This window comes from Astatotilapia calliptera, chromosome 10 (genome assembly GCF_964374335.1).
Source record: "Astatotilapia calliptera chromosome 10, fAstCal68.1, whole genome shotgun sequence".
Classification (NCBI taxonomy): domain Eukaryota; kingdom Metazoa; phylum Chordata; class Actinopteri; order Cichliformes; family Cichlidae; genus Astatotilapia; species Astatotilapia calliptera.
The window spans coordinates 2752869-2766090 of record NC_137431.1 but is presented as its reverse complement, the minus strand read 5'-3'; the positions used below and the strand labels follow the sequence as shown (position 1 = coordinate 2766090).

General features: G+C 44.1%; 1 protein-coding gene across 2 annotated transcripts; it reads left to right on the top strand.

Annotated features, from left to right (window-relative positions):
* The first annotated feature begins 2095 nt into the window (after positions 1-2095).
* On the top strand, positions 2096-12416 carry wnt11 (wingless-type MMTV integration site family, member 11). 2 transcript variants are annotated; one of them, XM_026183045.2, is made up of 6 exons: positions 2096-2343; positions 3905-4100; positions 6281-6525; positions 8373-8650; positions 8744-9036; positions 11392-12416. In XM_026183045.2, exons 2-6 carry the CDS (start codon positions 4018-4020, stop codon positions 11564-11566), a joined length of 1074 nt encoding a protein of 357 aa, XP_026038830.1. In that variant the 5' UTR covers positions 2096-2343; positions 3905-4017; the 3' UTR covers positions 11567-12416. The 2 variants fall into 2 exon arrangements, with proteins under 2 accessions (XP_026038830.1, XP_026038831.1); XM_026183046.2 differs by lacking the exon at positions 2096-2343 and adding an exon at positions 3371-3511.
* Positions 12417-13222: the final 806 nt, after the last annotated feature.

Here is a 13222-nt window from a genome sequence, read left to right as displayed (position 1 = left end):
CCACGAGACAATGGCCCAGCGCTGTGAGACTCATTCTTCATCAGACATTAATACTTTATTGAGCCGGAGTCGGGCCACTCCGCGACAGAGCAAAAACAAGAAAGAAAAAACTCAAACATTTACACTGTGGTGAAAGTTTTGCAAAACAAAAACTGCGATGTGCAATTTGCACATACAATATTTCTCCGGGGCTGATAAATGACCCTTTCTATTTATGCACATTTTACATGTTTTGGTTTTTTGAAGTATTTCACTGTAATCTGAGGGGATTTATCTCATTTGCTGCTTGGCTCATTTGAAAATAAACTCCCAAGCTCAGGCTCAAACCACTGGGTTAAACAACAGTGCCATACAAATGCCGGTTTTGGGAACTGTAATTATAGAAGGTATTTCCATAGACACTGGTGCTCACCAGTGATCCCAGCATGTCTAAAGCTGATTACAGTGACAGTTAAAAAAAAGAGCGTGTAAGTGTAACCCTATCTGCGTAAAGCTGGTTTTCATCTGAGATGTAGATTATCTGTCATTCCTCTGCTGGTATATGACATGAGTTATTTCGCTATCATGAACTCCAGTGGCTCTCTTCTGTAGTCAGAAGAGTTGCTTGGAAGACAAGATGTGGAGATCAAGGGCCGGCGTGTTGATCTTAAACTCAGGAATGGAGAGCCTGTGTGTAAAATGTCTCTGTAGACGGGCCCGGTCCTGCTGGAAGCTCCACGACTCCCACACACACCCCGACGCCGTGCCCATTCACAGTTGACTGCCATGTAAAACACATCGAATCTCTCTTGGAACCGAGGATCGCATACCTTTGTCCCGTGAAAAAGATACATACATGCAACGCTATCGTATGCCTTGATCTGTTTGGCAAACAAATTTTTACAGAGAGCAGAGGCAGAGGGCTCGTTGTGGTCTGTAAATGCTCCAGAGGACAGCATGACAGCACCTGGCCTGCTGCTCCCTGCAGTGCACCAGGCCAGCCGTGCTTAGCTGCACCAGTTGCAAGGTCAAGGTCTGGACAACAGCTCAGTACTGGCTTCTTGTCTGGGCGTTGGAGGTGCAGGAGAGTCTCAGGGAAACTATACATTACTTTCCCACAGCTGGCTCGGCGACGTATCACTTTCAGTGTGGTTAAGATTTAAGGAAATCAGCCAGTGAGGGAAAGCTTGCTGTAACTTTAGGAGGCTTTTATTTGATTTTTTTTTCTCAAATAATATAAGCTGGAGCGCATTTCTGTCTGTGTGCATATGTGTGTGTGTGAGTACCACAATATCATGTCACACTGTATTATAGTATATATATTGTAACATTTTTATGGGATCCACTCTTAATAAATAAAAGCTGTCACTGTGAATTCAGAGCATCGTTTACCTTTCGCACTGGTTCCAATTTAAAAGTTTTAGTGAAGATTTATATTTCACGTCAGGGCGTGTCCACCGCTAGGACATTTCCTTTATTCCATTATTTCCAAGATTTACTACAAACACAAAAAAGAGAGAAGGACCAAACAGAGATATTCTCCTGCCATGCCCCTGTTGTATAGTTGGTGACTTGACTTTGATGCAAAGCATGAGACAAGTATAGAAAATAAAAGTGTCCACACACCAGTTTGACACAGTTTTTGAATTTCTTTCTATTTTTAACCACATTTAATATAATAAATAAGTCATAATAAAATACGTTATTACTTTAAAACATGAGAACAGAGCAGGATTGTGGCATGAGAATAAGAATCCACAAACAATCTGTTCATATGAAGTCTAATATTTGAGGTGAGAATATTTCCGCGGGTCTTGATGAGCAGCCACAGGCTGTGTTTAAAAAGCTTCAGGAATACCGGGATGTCGGGAGCATGACAAGCCTGAGACACTGTAAATGCTTTTAAAATAAGATCAGCGCGTGGACCATTCATCATCAGTGACACGCTGTAAGTCAGTCCAGCTCCCTGTTCCGGAGCACTTTCAGTCCAGCAACATTTCCCAGTAGCCCTGCATGCTCGGCTCTGGACTGCTTTCTTATGCTAATGCAGGTCTGACATCAGCAGTGAGATCAAAGTGGGGCAGGGGTACTTTAGAGCTGAGTCTGCCCTCATTCAGGCTCACTCACTCATTCTCCTCTAGCCCAACCTTGCTCTGTCCCGCTCGCACTCACTGACCGACACGGCTGTGGTACACACCATGCGTACCTGCCCGGAGCTATTCTGCCACCCCGTGCTGGATTTTACTAAAGCGTCTGGCTGACTGCGCCACGGACAGCTCTGTTGAAAGGATACTGAGACTGGGACTGGACTTTTCTCCGCTTCTGTTGATTTATTGAACGGGAAAGCCGAGATCGACGGCAAAGGTGAGCCCCAGTTTGGCTGCAGAAAAAGCCCCACGGGCTGTCTGAGAACTCAGTGCGTAAAAGTTTAGGATAGAAATAGAGGAAGGGAGTTTTTGCTGGGAAAAAACGGCAGGAGGAATTTTTACTAAAAATATATGAAGACTATTGAACCCTGTTACTTTGGTTTGCTGGCACAGATTAAAATTTAAATTTGGTGTTTAAAATATAAAAACGTCGACATCAGCGTGCGTCGTGAGATTTGACTAACAGCGTTACAGACTGATGATAAGATGACATTAGATTTAATTACATTAAAATATGATTGTTTTGCATTGAGTGTTAGTAGCCAAGCTTCAGAGGCCACAGTCGTTCGAGGGGGAAAAGAAGGACTAAATAATCCACGATGCGCCCTGGCTCGCTTAGCCTATCTCGGCGTGATGAGGGGCTCGTGTGTGTGTGTGTGTGTGTGTGTGTGTGTGTGTGTGTGTGTGTGTGTGTGTGTGTGTGTGTGTGTGAGAGAGAGAGAGAGAGAGAGAGAGAGAGAGAGAGAGTTAAAAAAAAAAGGTTATCAGCCGTAGAGAGAAACACGAGCTGCCCCTTAGACCGCTTTAACCAGCAGGGCCCGCAGAAGTAAATCTGGACAGAGGGAATTACGCATTTGACGCCAAACTGCAAACAAGGGCCGACGCTGTTCTGGAAACTTTTTTTATTCGATTTAAAAAAAAAATCTTAGAGCATAAAGTAGGCGTTTGAAAGGTTATTAGTCACACCGCTAATTAATATGTGTAATTTTGAAGGGGCCAGTGAGCGGCGAGGAGCGGAACTGTGCCTTCACAGAGCGCCGTTTATCAGCCGTTTATTACCTGCAGCGATAACGCGCTCACTTTAAGCTGCCTTCAAAGAGCTTTCAAATCAGCGGGCAGATAAACGCCTGTGACGCGCTCCCTGTCCGCTGGCCCCCCATCTCTGCCTTGATCCTCGCTGGTGTTCTCCTAATGCCAGTCTAAATTGTTGAGATTTTTCCGCAATTTTTACAGCCGAAGAGAGCAAAAAAACTAAAAAATCTTAAATATAAAAATTAAAAATATTACTTTCTCCAGAGCGTTTAATTAAAGGTTCTCCTTCTGCCTCGAACCAAAAAAAAAATATCTCCCTAAACATCACATCAGGAATGATCCTGCGCTTTGTGGTTAGTATCAATGATTAACTGTCTTTTCCAGGTTTTTCCAAAATAACCAAAAGTAGGCAAGAAATAATTTTGACTTCTTTAGTTTCTAGTGTGTGTATCTGCATATTTAAGCTGAATGGATTTTCTCTGTCCTGTCCTTGAGTGCTTACATTGATGCCAAACTGTTTTCTTAAGAAGCGCAGGCTTACTCATTTCCATTTTGTCTGTCTTTGGTATTGTGCGTGTGTGAGACTGCTGTCAGAAAACTCATCTCATCCCTTTTTATGATCATTGCTTCAAAACTCAAACACGCAGTGTTTTCATCTCCCTCTTCACAAAAAGTCTGGAAATGCTTCAGCTTGGCGCATCACGGCAGCTCTAAGTCACTGATGTTTTCTTTGTGATTTATCACAGGGTTTAGAAGAAGGGGCATCGTGCCGTGAGCGCTGACCTTTGAGTCTGAGCCGAGAAGTTCATCGAGTCTTTTGTGTTTTGTGTCCTGCGTAAGCCGGAGCTACTGTCCAACCATGAGGGGCAGCTCTCATGTCCTGCCTCTTGGTGTGATCGCGGCTCTGATGCTGTCTCAGGTCTGCTCTGGCATCAAATGGCTGTAAGTATTCTGTCGTTTTGCCATTTTTACACAACGCTTTGCTTTCAAGGAGCGTCAAAACAGATGACATCATGAAGATACACCACACTGCTCTTTGCTGCATGTTTCATAGAGGGGAGGGCTCATGGCAGCTTTGAAATGGGCCCCAGCATTCCTGCACTGTTTCTGCTGGTGGTGGTGGCGGTGGTGGGGAGCTCTGTCCATGTGTGGTGATGAGTGCTCCAGCGTATGAAACCATGCCAGCAACTATTTTGTGTTATTGATTGTAATGTGGCCTAAGTAAGAAAAAAGAAGAAAAGACTGCATGAATATTTCAGTTTTAATTTACCATCCACAGTATTCAAAGGCAGAGAGCAGGAAATAAAATCGGGCTGGCGAGGCCTCATGGTGGCGCAGACAGTGATGTCACTGCTTTCTGCGTGTTGTCCAGTTTTTTCCTCAAATCATAAAAAACAGCTCGCTGCAGAAGGACGCAGTGCAAGCTGAAAGAAAGGACCATTGCAACTACTTTCTGGTACATGCAAACAATAACTTCCCAACGAACAAGTCCACAGACATCCAGGTTTTATCTATGTTCGTCAATCTTACGAACCCTGGAAGGTTTTCTTCACCGTTTTCATGTCGCTTTGTGTGTTAACATTTTCCGTCTTTTTTTGGTGTTTGTCTTGTTTCTCTGACCTTCTGGGAAAAGTCTGCATTTAGCTGTAGCAAAAATATCTGTGACTTCCTATCAGAATGAAAAGTTGCAATGCTCATAGTGGGAGCGCTTGAGCAGATGTGCCAACGAGCGGTGGGATGGCACGCACCAAGTCCCAGTGAGAAGTCTTACAGTCTTCATAAGGACGGAGGTGCAATGCCAAACGGATGCGGCTGTAAACACCTGTGGGTGCCAAAAACTGATTTCCAATGTTTCTGTGTCATTTTTTTCTGTGTAATATCTTTATATTGGTAAATAGACTTGGTGAACAGGGTTTACAAAGGGGGCTTATATATAGAATTAAAACATTATCTGTGTTTCAAGTATCTTTATAACTCTGTGTTATTGTACTTACATTATAACCAATCCGGTCCTTTATCCCCACTTACAATATTTTTACTGAACTATTGTAATATTTCCTCTTGGCCAACTTACTCTTACAAAAGACATTTTTAATGTTAATGAGATTTTTTTAACTGCATAAATAAAGGTTATATAAAAGTCGCTGCCAAAAACTGATAGCAGCTTCTACCTTGTTACACGAATGTTGTTTGTGGCTCAAGATAACTTTATATCATCCATGAGGGATGCATTTGACATATGTTTCACATATTATAGTCCAACAAGTTACTTATAGCAGTTTAAATACGAGCAATCAGTTTTTGGCAAATACCGGAAATCAGTTTTTGGCAGACGATCACTTTTTGGCACAACACCGGCACAACACCAGGTTACTGCGAGCCCAGTGGAGTCACAGCTTTTCATGGGGCACAGAGCGGCGGCTCCTCGGCCTCCTAATGCAAAACAGGCCATGGTGCAGGCTGCCCTGCTCGGTTCTCACAAACCAATCAGCAGTGTGCAAAGGGACAGATCCCACAGATCTAACCTGCTCCACCTGTGCTTCCTCTGTCACATTCATTCCCAGTAAATTGTTCAAATCAAATATGTGCTCCCTTTGATAGTGATTTATGTCAAACCGAGGCCACAGAGGGCAATGCTTCCTGCAGAAACACTCAGACGATAAGGGGATCTACAATTTTCTATCTGGCTTCTAGATTTTTTGGCATATCCTCGAGGCCTCTCGTGCACTTTAACCAAAGACCAAGAACGTGTCACGTGTATTTTATGAATCTGCAGCTGACTTTCCTCTGGAATTCTCACCGTGATAAGATGGTTTTCTGCTGCAACGCATGCCAAAAACGTTTCCCTGCCCGGAGCGTTATCTGCTGCAGTTTTCCAATTGTTTGTTAACAGCCAACGTGTCTCACTGTGGGCTTGAATTGTGCCTGCGCATGGAATTCAAATTGCTTACACACCATTCCAAATAAAACTCACGGCGTGCCTGCATTTCCACAAACGCGATAATTTAACAAGTCATAAAACAAGCCTTTGTTGCCGTCACCATGGCAATGAAAAGAATAAGTACTAAATAATGTATGCTGACACAAAAGCTTTTGTTTCTGCTTCTTTCCACTCCACGCAGAGCGCTGTCTCATACTCCCGCATCATTACACATCAACCAGACCCAGCACTGTAAGCAACTGCCCGGCATGGTGTCCTCCCAAGCTCAGCTGTGTCGCAGCAACCTGGAACTCATGCAGACCATCATCCAAGCTGCTCGAGAAGTCAAGAAGACGTGTCAGAAGACTTTCGCCGACATGCGCTGGAACTGCTCCTCCATTGACATACCCATCGATGCCCCGAAGTACCGACCAGACCTCGACCGAGGTACGCTTTATAAACCGAACAGAAGAACGGGGCAGAAGGGGCTGTTGCCTTTAAAAACATGCTCCTCGTGTTTTATGCCCACGATTCTATATAGTTTGATACAGAGAGCCAAATCACAACAACAGTTGCCTCAAGCTGCTCTATGTTATAAGGTAAAGACCCCACGATAATACAGAGAAACCCCAACAATCAGGCCGTGCCGTATGAACAAGCACTTGGCGACAGTGGGAAGGAAAAACTCCCTTTTTAACAGAAGGAAGCGTCCGGGCTCGGGGGAGGTATACACATGTCTGCTGCATATGTGGTTCCTGTCTAAAAATAACCCCTGACACAGATTTTGGCCTTTTGTAAACAATTTTTAGTTTAAAGACTTTCTTTTCCTGCCAGCATGTGTTCCTGCAGAGCTGTACGTTCAGCGATATATAAATTATGTCGCTATTTCTGAAATCTCCTAAAAAGAAATTCATGCTGCACTATTGCTTACAGTGTGACAGTTTTATTTTGCTAAAAGTATTTTTGAACCAGCAACAGGTGTGGATGGGATTGGATGGGGCGAGAGGGGTAGCCATGGCTGCCATTTGCCAAATGAACAGGAAATGGCTCATCTCTGTCTTTGATCTAACAGCCCACGCTCATACGTGATTTCTTCCCCTTATTTGCAATTGCCCCCCATCCTATAGCATGTGTGCTTCCCATGTGCGCACATCACCACCAATTACATCAGCGCTCACTCTGTGTTAGAGCATGACCACTGATGTTTGAGACAGAGAGAGATAGAGAGCTTGAACACAGACTGTAGAGAAGGTGGCCATGCAGAAGAAACCTGATGAGTCTTTTTCTTTTGTCTTGTTTAAAAGAATCATTTTACATTATATAATCTTGCAACGATTATACGGAAAATTTGAGCGTTATATGTCTGTGTAAATAGACTTTAAGGTACTTTTTCTTGTGAGGTCCCACATAATGAGAGAAGACTCCACATTTTCATTGGCTATGTGCAAAAGAAAATCACAAGTCACCACAAAGTCAGAATGTATGCAGATTTCTGCATAAATGCGATGGCCACTACCACAGAGAAAATTAAATCCAGCTACAACAAAAACTACTGAGATGAGGGGAAGTGGGTGGAAGGCGATTCTCTGGTTTTATTTATTACTTTTTTCAGTTATTTTGAATTTCACAGGAGGATAGCACGACACAGTACATGTGAAGCTCACATTATCACGAAGATATATCGAAATTTCAGACTCACCCTTAGATTTGGTGATACATTGCTCTAAATAAGTATACTCTGCGCTCCACATTTAGTTTGTTGGGATATGGTGAGGAAGGAGCAGCTATCTCGGAGTTATTTACAAGAGATGGCAAAAATAGGACAAGAAGAAAACGGCAAAACACAGAGAGAAAAGTTAACAAGCAGTAAAGGCTTATAAACTCGTGGGAATCCCCCCAGCAGCCTGAGCTTTATAGCAGAATAACAAAATAAAGGGTCAGGGTCACCTGACCCAGTATGTCCTATTAGCTTTACTAAAAGGAAAGCCTGAAGCACAGGCCTAAAACCTCGTGGTTACTTCTTTGATTATAGTATCACTAAGTTTTATTACTTTCATTTTTCTTGTTTGTAAACTCTTGGAGAAGAAGAAGCTGTCCGATGACATCGCACTAGTCTTTAGCCTGGTGACGATGATAGGGAGTGTAATCACTGGTTTCATACTAACAAGGGTTACTGATTTCCAAACACTTGATTTGAGAGCAAAAGTTGTCTTTTGAACTGCTTTGAATGTCAGCGCTGCTATTTTACGTGGCATATTTTGCCTTTTCACCTTTGCTGTTTCTGTTTCCATCAGGAACAAGGGAGGCTGCGTTCGTCTACGCCCTGTCTGCGGCTACCATCAGCCACACCATAGCGCGGGCGTGCACCACTGGAGATCTGCGGCTTTGCTCGTGTGGTCCCGTCCCGGCTGAGATTCCAGAGCCCGGCTATCGCTGGGGCGGCTGTGGTGACAACCTGCACTACGGTTTGATTATGGGCTCCAAATTCTCTGATGCTCCCATGAAGATGAAGCGCTCAAGCTCTCACGCCAACAAACTGATGCACCTACACAACAGTGAAGTTGGCAGACAGGTACAGAGTAGAAGAGTGAAAAAAATGCAGACTCGTTTCCATATTTGCCTGTCCCGTATGTCATGGTTTAACTCCCTCCATCTTCATGTCTAGGTACTGAGAGAGTCAGTAGTGATGAAGTGTAAGTGCCACGGTGTGTCTGGATCCTGCTCTATAAGGACCTGCTGGAAAGGACTGCAAGACCTTAGGGATATCGCCATGGACCTTAAGACCAAGTACCTGTCTGCCACCAAAGTGGTTCACCGGCCCATGGGGACACGTAAGCAGCTGGTGCCCAAAGACATTGACATCAGGCCGGTGAGGGACAATGAGCTCGTCTACCTGCAGAGCTCTCCGGACTTCTGCTCCAGGAATGAAAAACAGGGCTCTGTTGGAACGCAGGGCAGGTAAGACAGCCACGATGCACCAGTTTGTGCGTATGTGTGTGTGTGTGTGTGGGGGGGGGGGGGGGGGGGGGGGATTATTATAGCTCTCTGAGCATGAGTCAAATGAACACCACAGCTATGTAGCTGACAAAGAGGAAATGATCAGCTCTGAATGTCCGCTCATCCAGGATGTTGACTCAAGTGCTGTCCTGCTTGGTGGCAGTGTTTGATTTACAGGCTGGCTGATAACAAGTGCCTGCCCCTGAGAGAGCCTCGTCTGTGGTGTGTCTGAGCATGTGCCACTGAAAGGCCCACTGTGACTGGAGTCCTTGTCCCGCTATCTGAAATGAATACGAATGTGGTTATTCTTAGGGCCGAGGGCACTATAGCTGATATTGATTTGAGAGGGCCACACAAACAGGGAAATCTTTCATTGCGCCACACAGATAAAGATTTACTTTGACTGCTCACCTTCAGTATTTGACAGGGAGGGTGCTCCTTTGTTAGAAGTTAAAGGGAGAGGTTGGGCTAAGAGATGCCAGAATAATAAGACACACATAAGTTTATTTAATTTCTCTAGTGTATGTTGCTGGAGACCGTTCAGGTCCATTATTTCTTTGTGAATTACAGTACAGGAGGATAAAGTTCCTGCTGTAAAGACCTGATCTTACACAGATTCACTTCAAGTCCTTTCAGAAGTGTCGTTTAAGCTAAACTGATAAAAGAACAATGACCATTGAATGCTTATAAAAGCCTCTCAAAAAGACTTTTTTTGTTTTAAGGTTTTAAAATGTTTGTTGTTGCACAATTCCCCAGCAGATTTCAGGGTTTCAGGAGTGCCATGCCTCTCTTTTATGGTATGTGAGACGAGATGCGCACTGGTTTACAGGAACACATGTAGTTTTGTGGACTGGAATACTTCCATTATACCAGAATACAATCCTGGCTGTATGAGCTATGGAGGATATAAATATATAAATAAGACCACCAGACATGTGTGCACATATAGCATGTGACTAGCAAATCATGCGTCCTTCAGCCTGATGTCACTGTACAGATAAACATGGACATGCTTCATGTCAAGGACACTCACTGTGCTTGCTGCATCCTTTTGGCAGGCTGATAACTGCAGCAGCCTCACAGTCTGCAGCATTAGCGCTCCTGCAAAGTCACCAGACAGCTGTTTTGCTGTTGTTATTAATTTAAGTGTTGATCTGATGCTAACTGTTAAGCATTCCTGTGTGCCTATTAATCATTTCTGTTAGTATGTAGGCAGATTTTTCCTGCTTCCCGGCTTCATAGTCGAGGAGCTGTTTTGTTCTTTATCGTTTTAGCTGCTTGACTTTAAGCGTTTTTGTGCTTGAGTCCTCATGGCTGCTCTGTGGTCAGGTATATATAATGAAAGAGCATTTAAAGGCACTTTTCTAGTCTTTGTGACCCTCAACATGATTTGCACTACAAGCCACATTTACTTGCATTCTTTATTTTATAGACTTTACTTACATCTAGGGCCAATTTCGAGTCACCTGACATGCATGTCTTTGGACTAAAGCAGCAGCAACGGTTTGCCAGTTTTTCTCTGAGACAATCTGGGACAGGCAAAGTTAATGTGAGCCGCACTCTGTAAAATAATGGATAAAGCGTGATCACCGGTGCAAAAGAGTCACGTCCCCTGAAAGAGGCTGGGCTTTTGTCTCAAATGACTTTAAACCAGCAGATGTGAAACCACAGAAGATACTTCTGACAAAACATAACTGTCCGGGGTGGCAGCTCCCACCGATGTCATAAACCTGTCTTGCATTCTCAATGACTCTTGTCCCTCTTCCTCCCCTTCTTTCACTCGCAGCGCAGCAGCCATTAGCTCGGTAGCTCTCTCACCCTGCTGGTCATTAACACTTTGCCATCATAAAACAAAGCAATAATGTGAAGAGGGCCAGATAAAGAGAGGGAGGGCAGGCCTGTGTACTCGGTGTGATTTATGGCGGGGCTATTCTCTGCTCATTCTAAAAGATGCCCCGGGCTTCTAAACGAGAGGCTCCAGAGCATCCACCGGCCAAAGACAAGGAAACAAAAAGAAAAAATGGAAGAAAAAAATGTTTGGGAGAAGGAGAGCGCAAAGGTTAAAGCGCAGAGTTCGGTCAAACCATTTTAAAGGACTATTGTTGACTCTCGACAGGCTGCGAGATTGTGCAAAACGTTTTAGAATGGAGCTGTTAGCTTAATTGTCTCGGGCAGGAACTGGAAATATTTTAGCTTTCACGGCTGATTGCTCGCTCCAAAATGCGCCTCCTTTGTCCTCGCCTCGGCTACAGAAATCAGCTATTGCAACGGAAAATTAAAGTCACAGTCTAACTGCATGTTTTTCATGTCTGTCAGGCAGTGCAACAAAACCTCGTCAGGCAGTGACAGCTGTGACCTGATGTGCTGCGGCCGTGGCTACAACGCGTACACAGAGAAGCTGGTGGAGCGTTGCCACTGCAAGTATCACTGGTGCTGCTACGTAACCTGCAAGATGTGCGAGCGCAACGTGGAGAGATACGTCTGCAAATGAGTTCACCAACCTGCCGGCCCGACCAGCAGCCAGCCGGCCGAGGCTTCCGATTAACCAAAGCACTAAAAATACAGAGAAGGCTTACTTCTGTCTTAAGCTTTAGCACGCGTCTCTCAGTGAGAAGCGGTCCCTTCTTGTGTCAGTGTCATTTTTGTTTCCCACCAAAATCCCCGAACTACCAACTGGGCTTCTGAGCTTTTGCGCTTCACAAACCTGGAGTGTGGAGACAGTGCCAGTCAGTTCATGCGAAGAGCGCCGTCCTCCTGGGTAATTTCTTTCTCTTATTAATGATTATAAATCCCCCAAACAGGGCTACTGGGTCCAAGTCTATTTCATTCTATCTCTAATAAAAAGAAACAATATTGGATTCGATGCTGGAGGAGAGAACGTCGCCTTCTCTCCCGACTAGACAAAGGCTTACGTTTGGCTTTAATCCACAGAAATCGAAGGGTTCCCGTGGATCCATCCTTTTTTTAGGTACTTTTCCAACTTTTTTCCTCTTCAGCAATGGACTATAGAGGAAGAAAAGCAACATAAAGGGAACTTGAGCATTTTTCATTCACGGAACATATCTGCAGTTGATGGTTTGGACTCACGGCATGTATCCCGTGTGGATCGTGACATGGATGCATCCCTGTGGATTGAGAGGACTTTCTGAAATGGTGCATTATCTCATTTTTGTCTGACATGCAGGCAATTCCAAATATATTCTATTTTTCAGAGCATATGAGCTGAACTCATGGATTTTTGTAAACCACTTTTGTGTGGATGTACATACTGTTATTTTGTATACTGAAATAAAGAAAGAAGTATTTATAAAATAATTAAATGATCTTCACTATCATCTTTACTTGGATACTGTATTTGTTTTTTCAAGACTCATTAGATAGAGTAATTAGTTTTACGCTGAGCAAATTTAGGTGTAGCTCACTTCAACTCCAAAAGGTCATAAAATGCCAGTTAACCACAAATCATATTGTGCAGTGATTGTAAATCAGCTCAGCTCAGTCAGTAATGAGTTGCAGAGTTCAACAGCCTATTGGGATCCCTCTCTGAATTACCCAAACCCTGGGAAACTGTTTGTTTGGACATTCCACCTCCTCACAAAGGCCATTGCAAAAGGATTTTTGTCACTCCTACCACAGCTTCAGCAGTCAAACACTCATCTGTCTGAGGCCCAGACCTCCAACGCGCAAACATGGCGTCTTTAAAAAAAGACTAATCTAATTCAGTTTGAACATATAGGCAGCCTGCCGCCCTGTTAGAGGGAACAGACTCAGTGCTGTGCAGGGACATTACCCTCTGACCAGCCTTGTGTTGGATAAAGCGGTTCTCATGATTTTACACTGACAGAAATAGCCGTGGACGACGTCGAGTCCACGCTGGGCGCTCACATGATATGTTGCAGCGCCGAGCAGCGCGCTCACTCAAGCTGTAACACTACTTGACCCTAGCCTGTGGATACACAGAGAAACTGCCAAAACAGCCCTGCATACTCTGGAAAAGTGAGGCTGAAGGGAATGTTATCAGCAGTCATTTAGATTTTAGTGGTTCTTTTATGACGCTGTCCTCCTTTCAGAGCTGTCCTCTTAATTTAGCTTCATTCTTGGCAGGTTAAGAAGAGTTGATTAGCCACTTCTATTTCAGGTAATGAGG

Bases quoted from the DNA above. Each gene is read 5' to 3' on its own strand.
- wnt11 (XM_026183045.2), top strand. From the start codon at position 4,018: ATGAGGGGCAGCTCTCATGTCCTGCCTCTTGGTGTGATCGCGGCTCTG. The intron at 6,526-8,372 runs GTACGCTTTATA...TGTTTCCATCAG, and splicing joins CCGACCAGACCTCGACCGAG to GAACAAGGGAGGCTGCGTTC. The intron at 9,037-11,391 runs GTAAGACAGCCA...CATGTCTGTCAG, and splicing joins TCTGTTGGAACGCAGGGCAG to GCAGTGCAACAAAACCTCGT.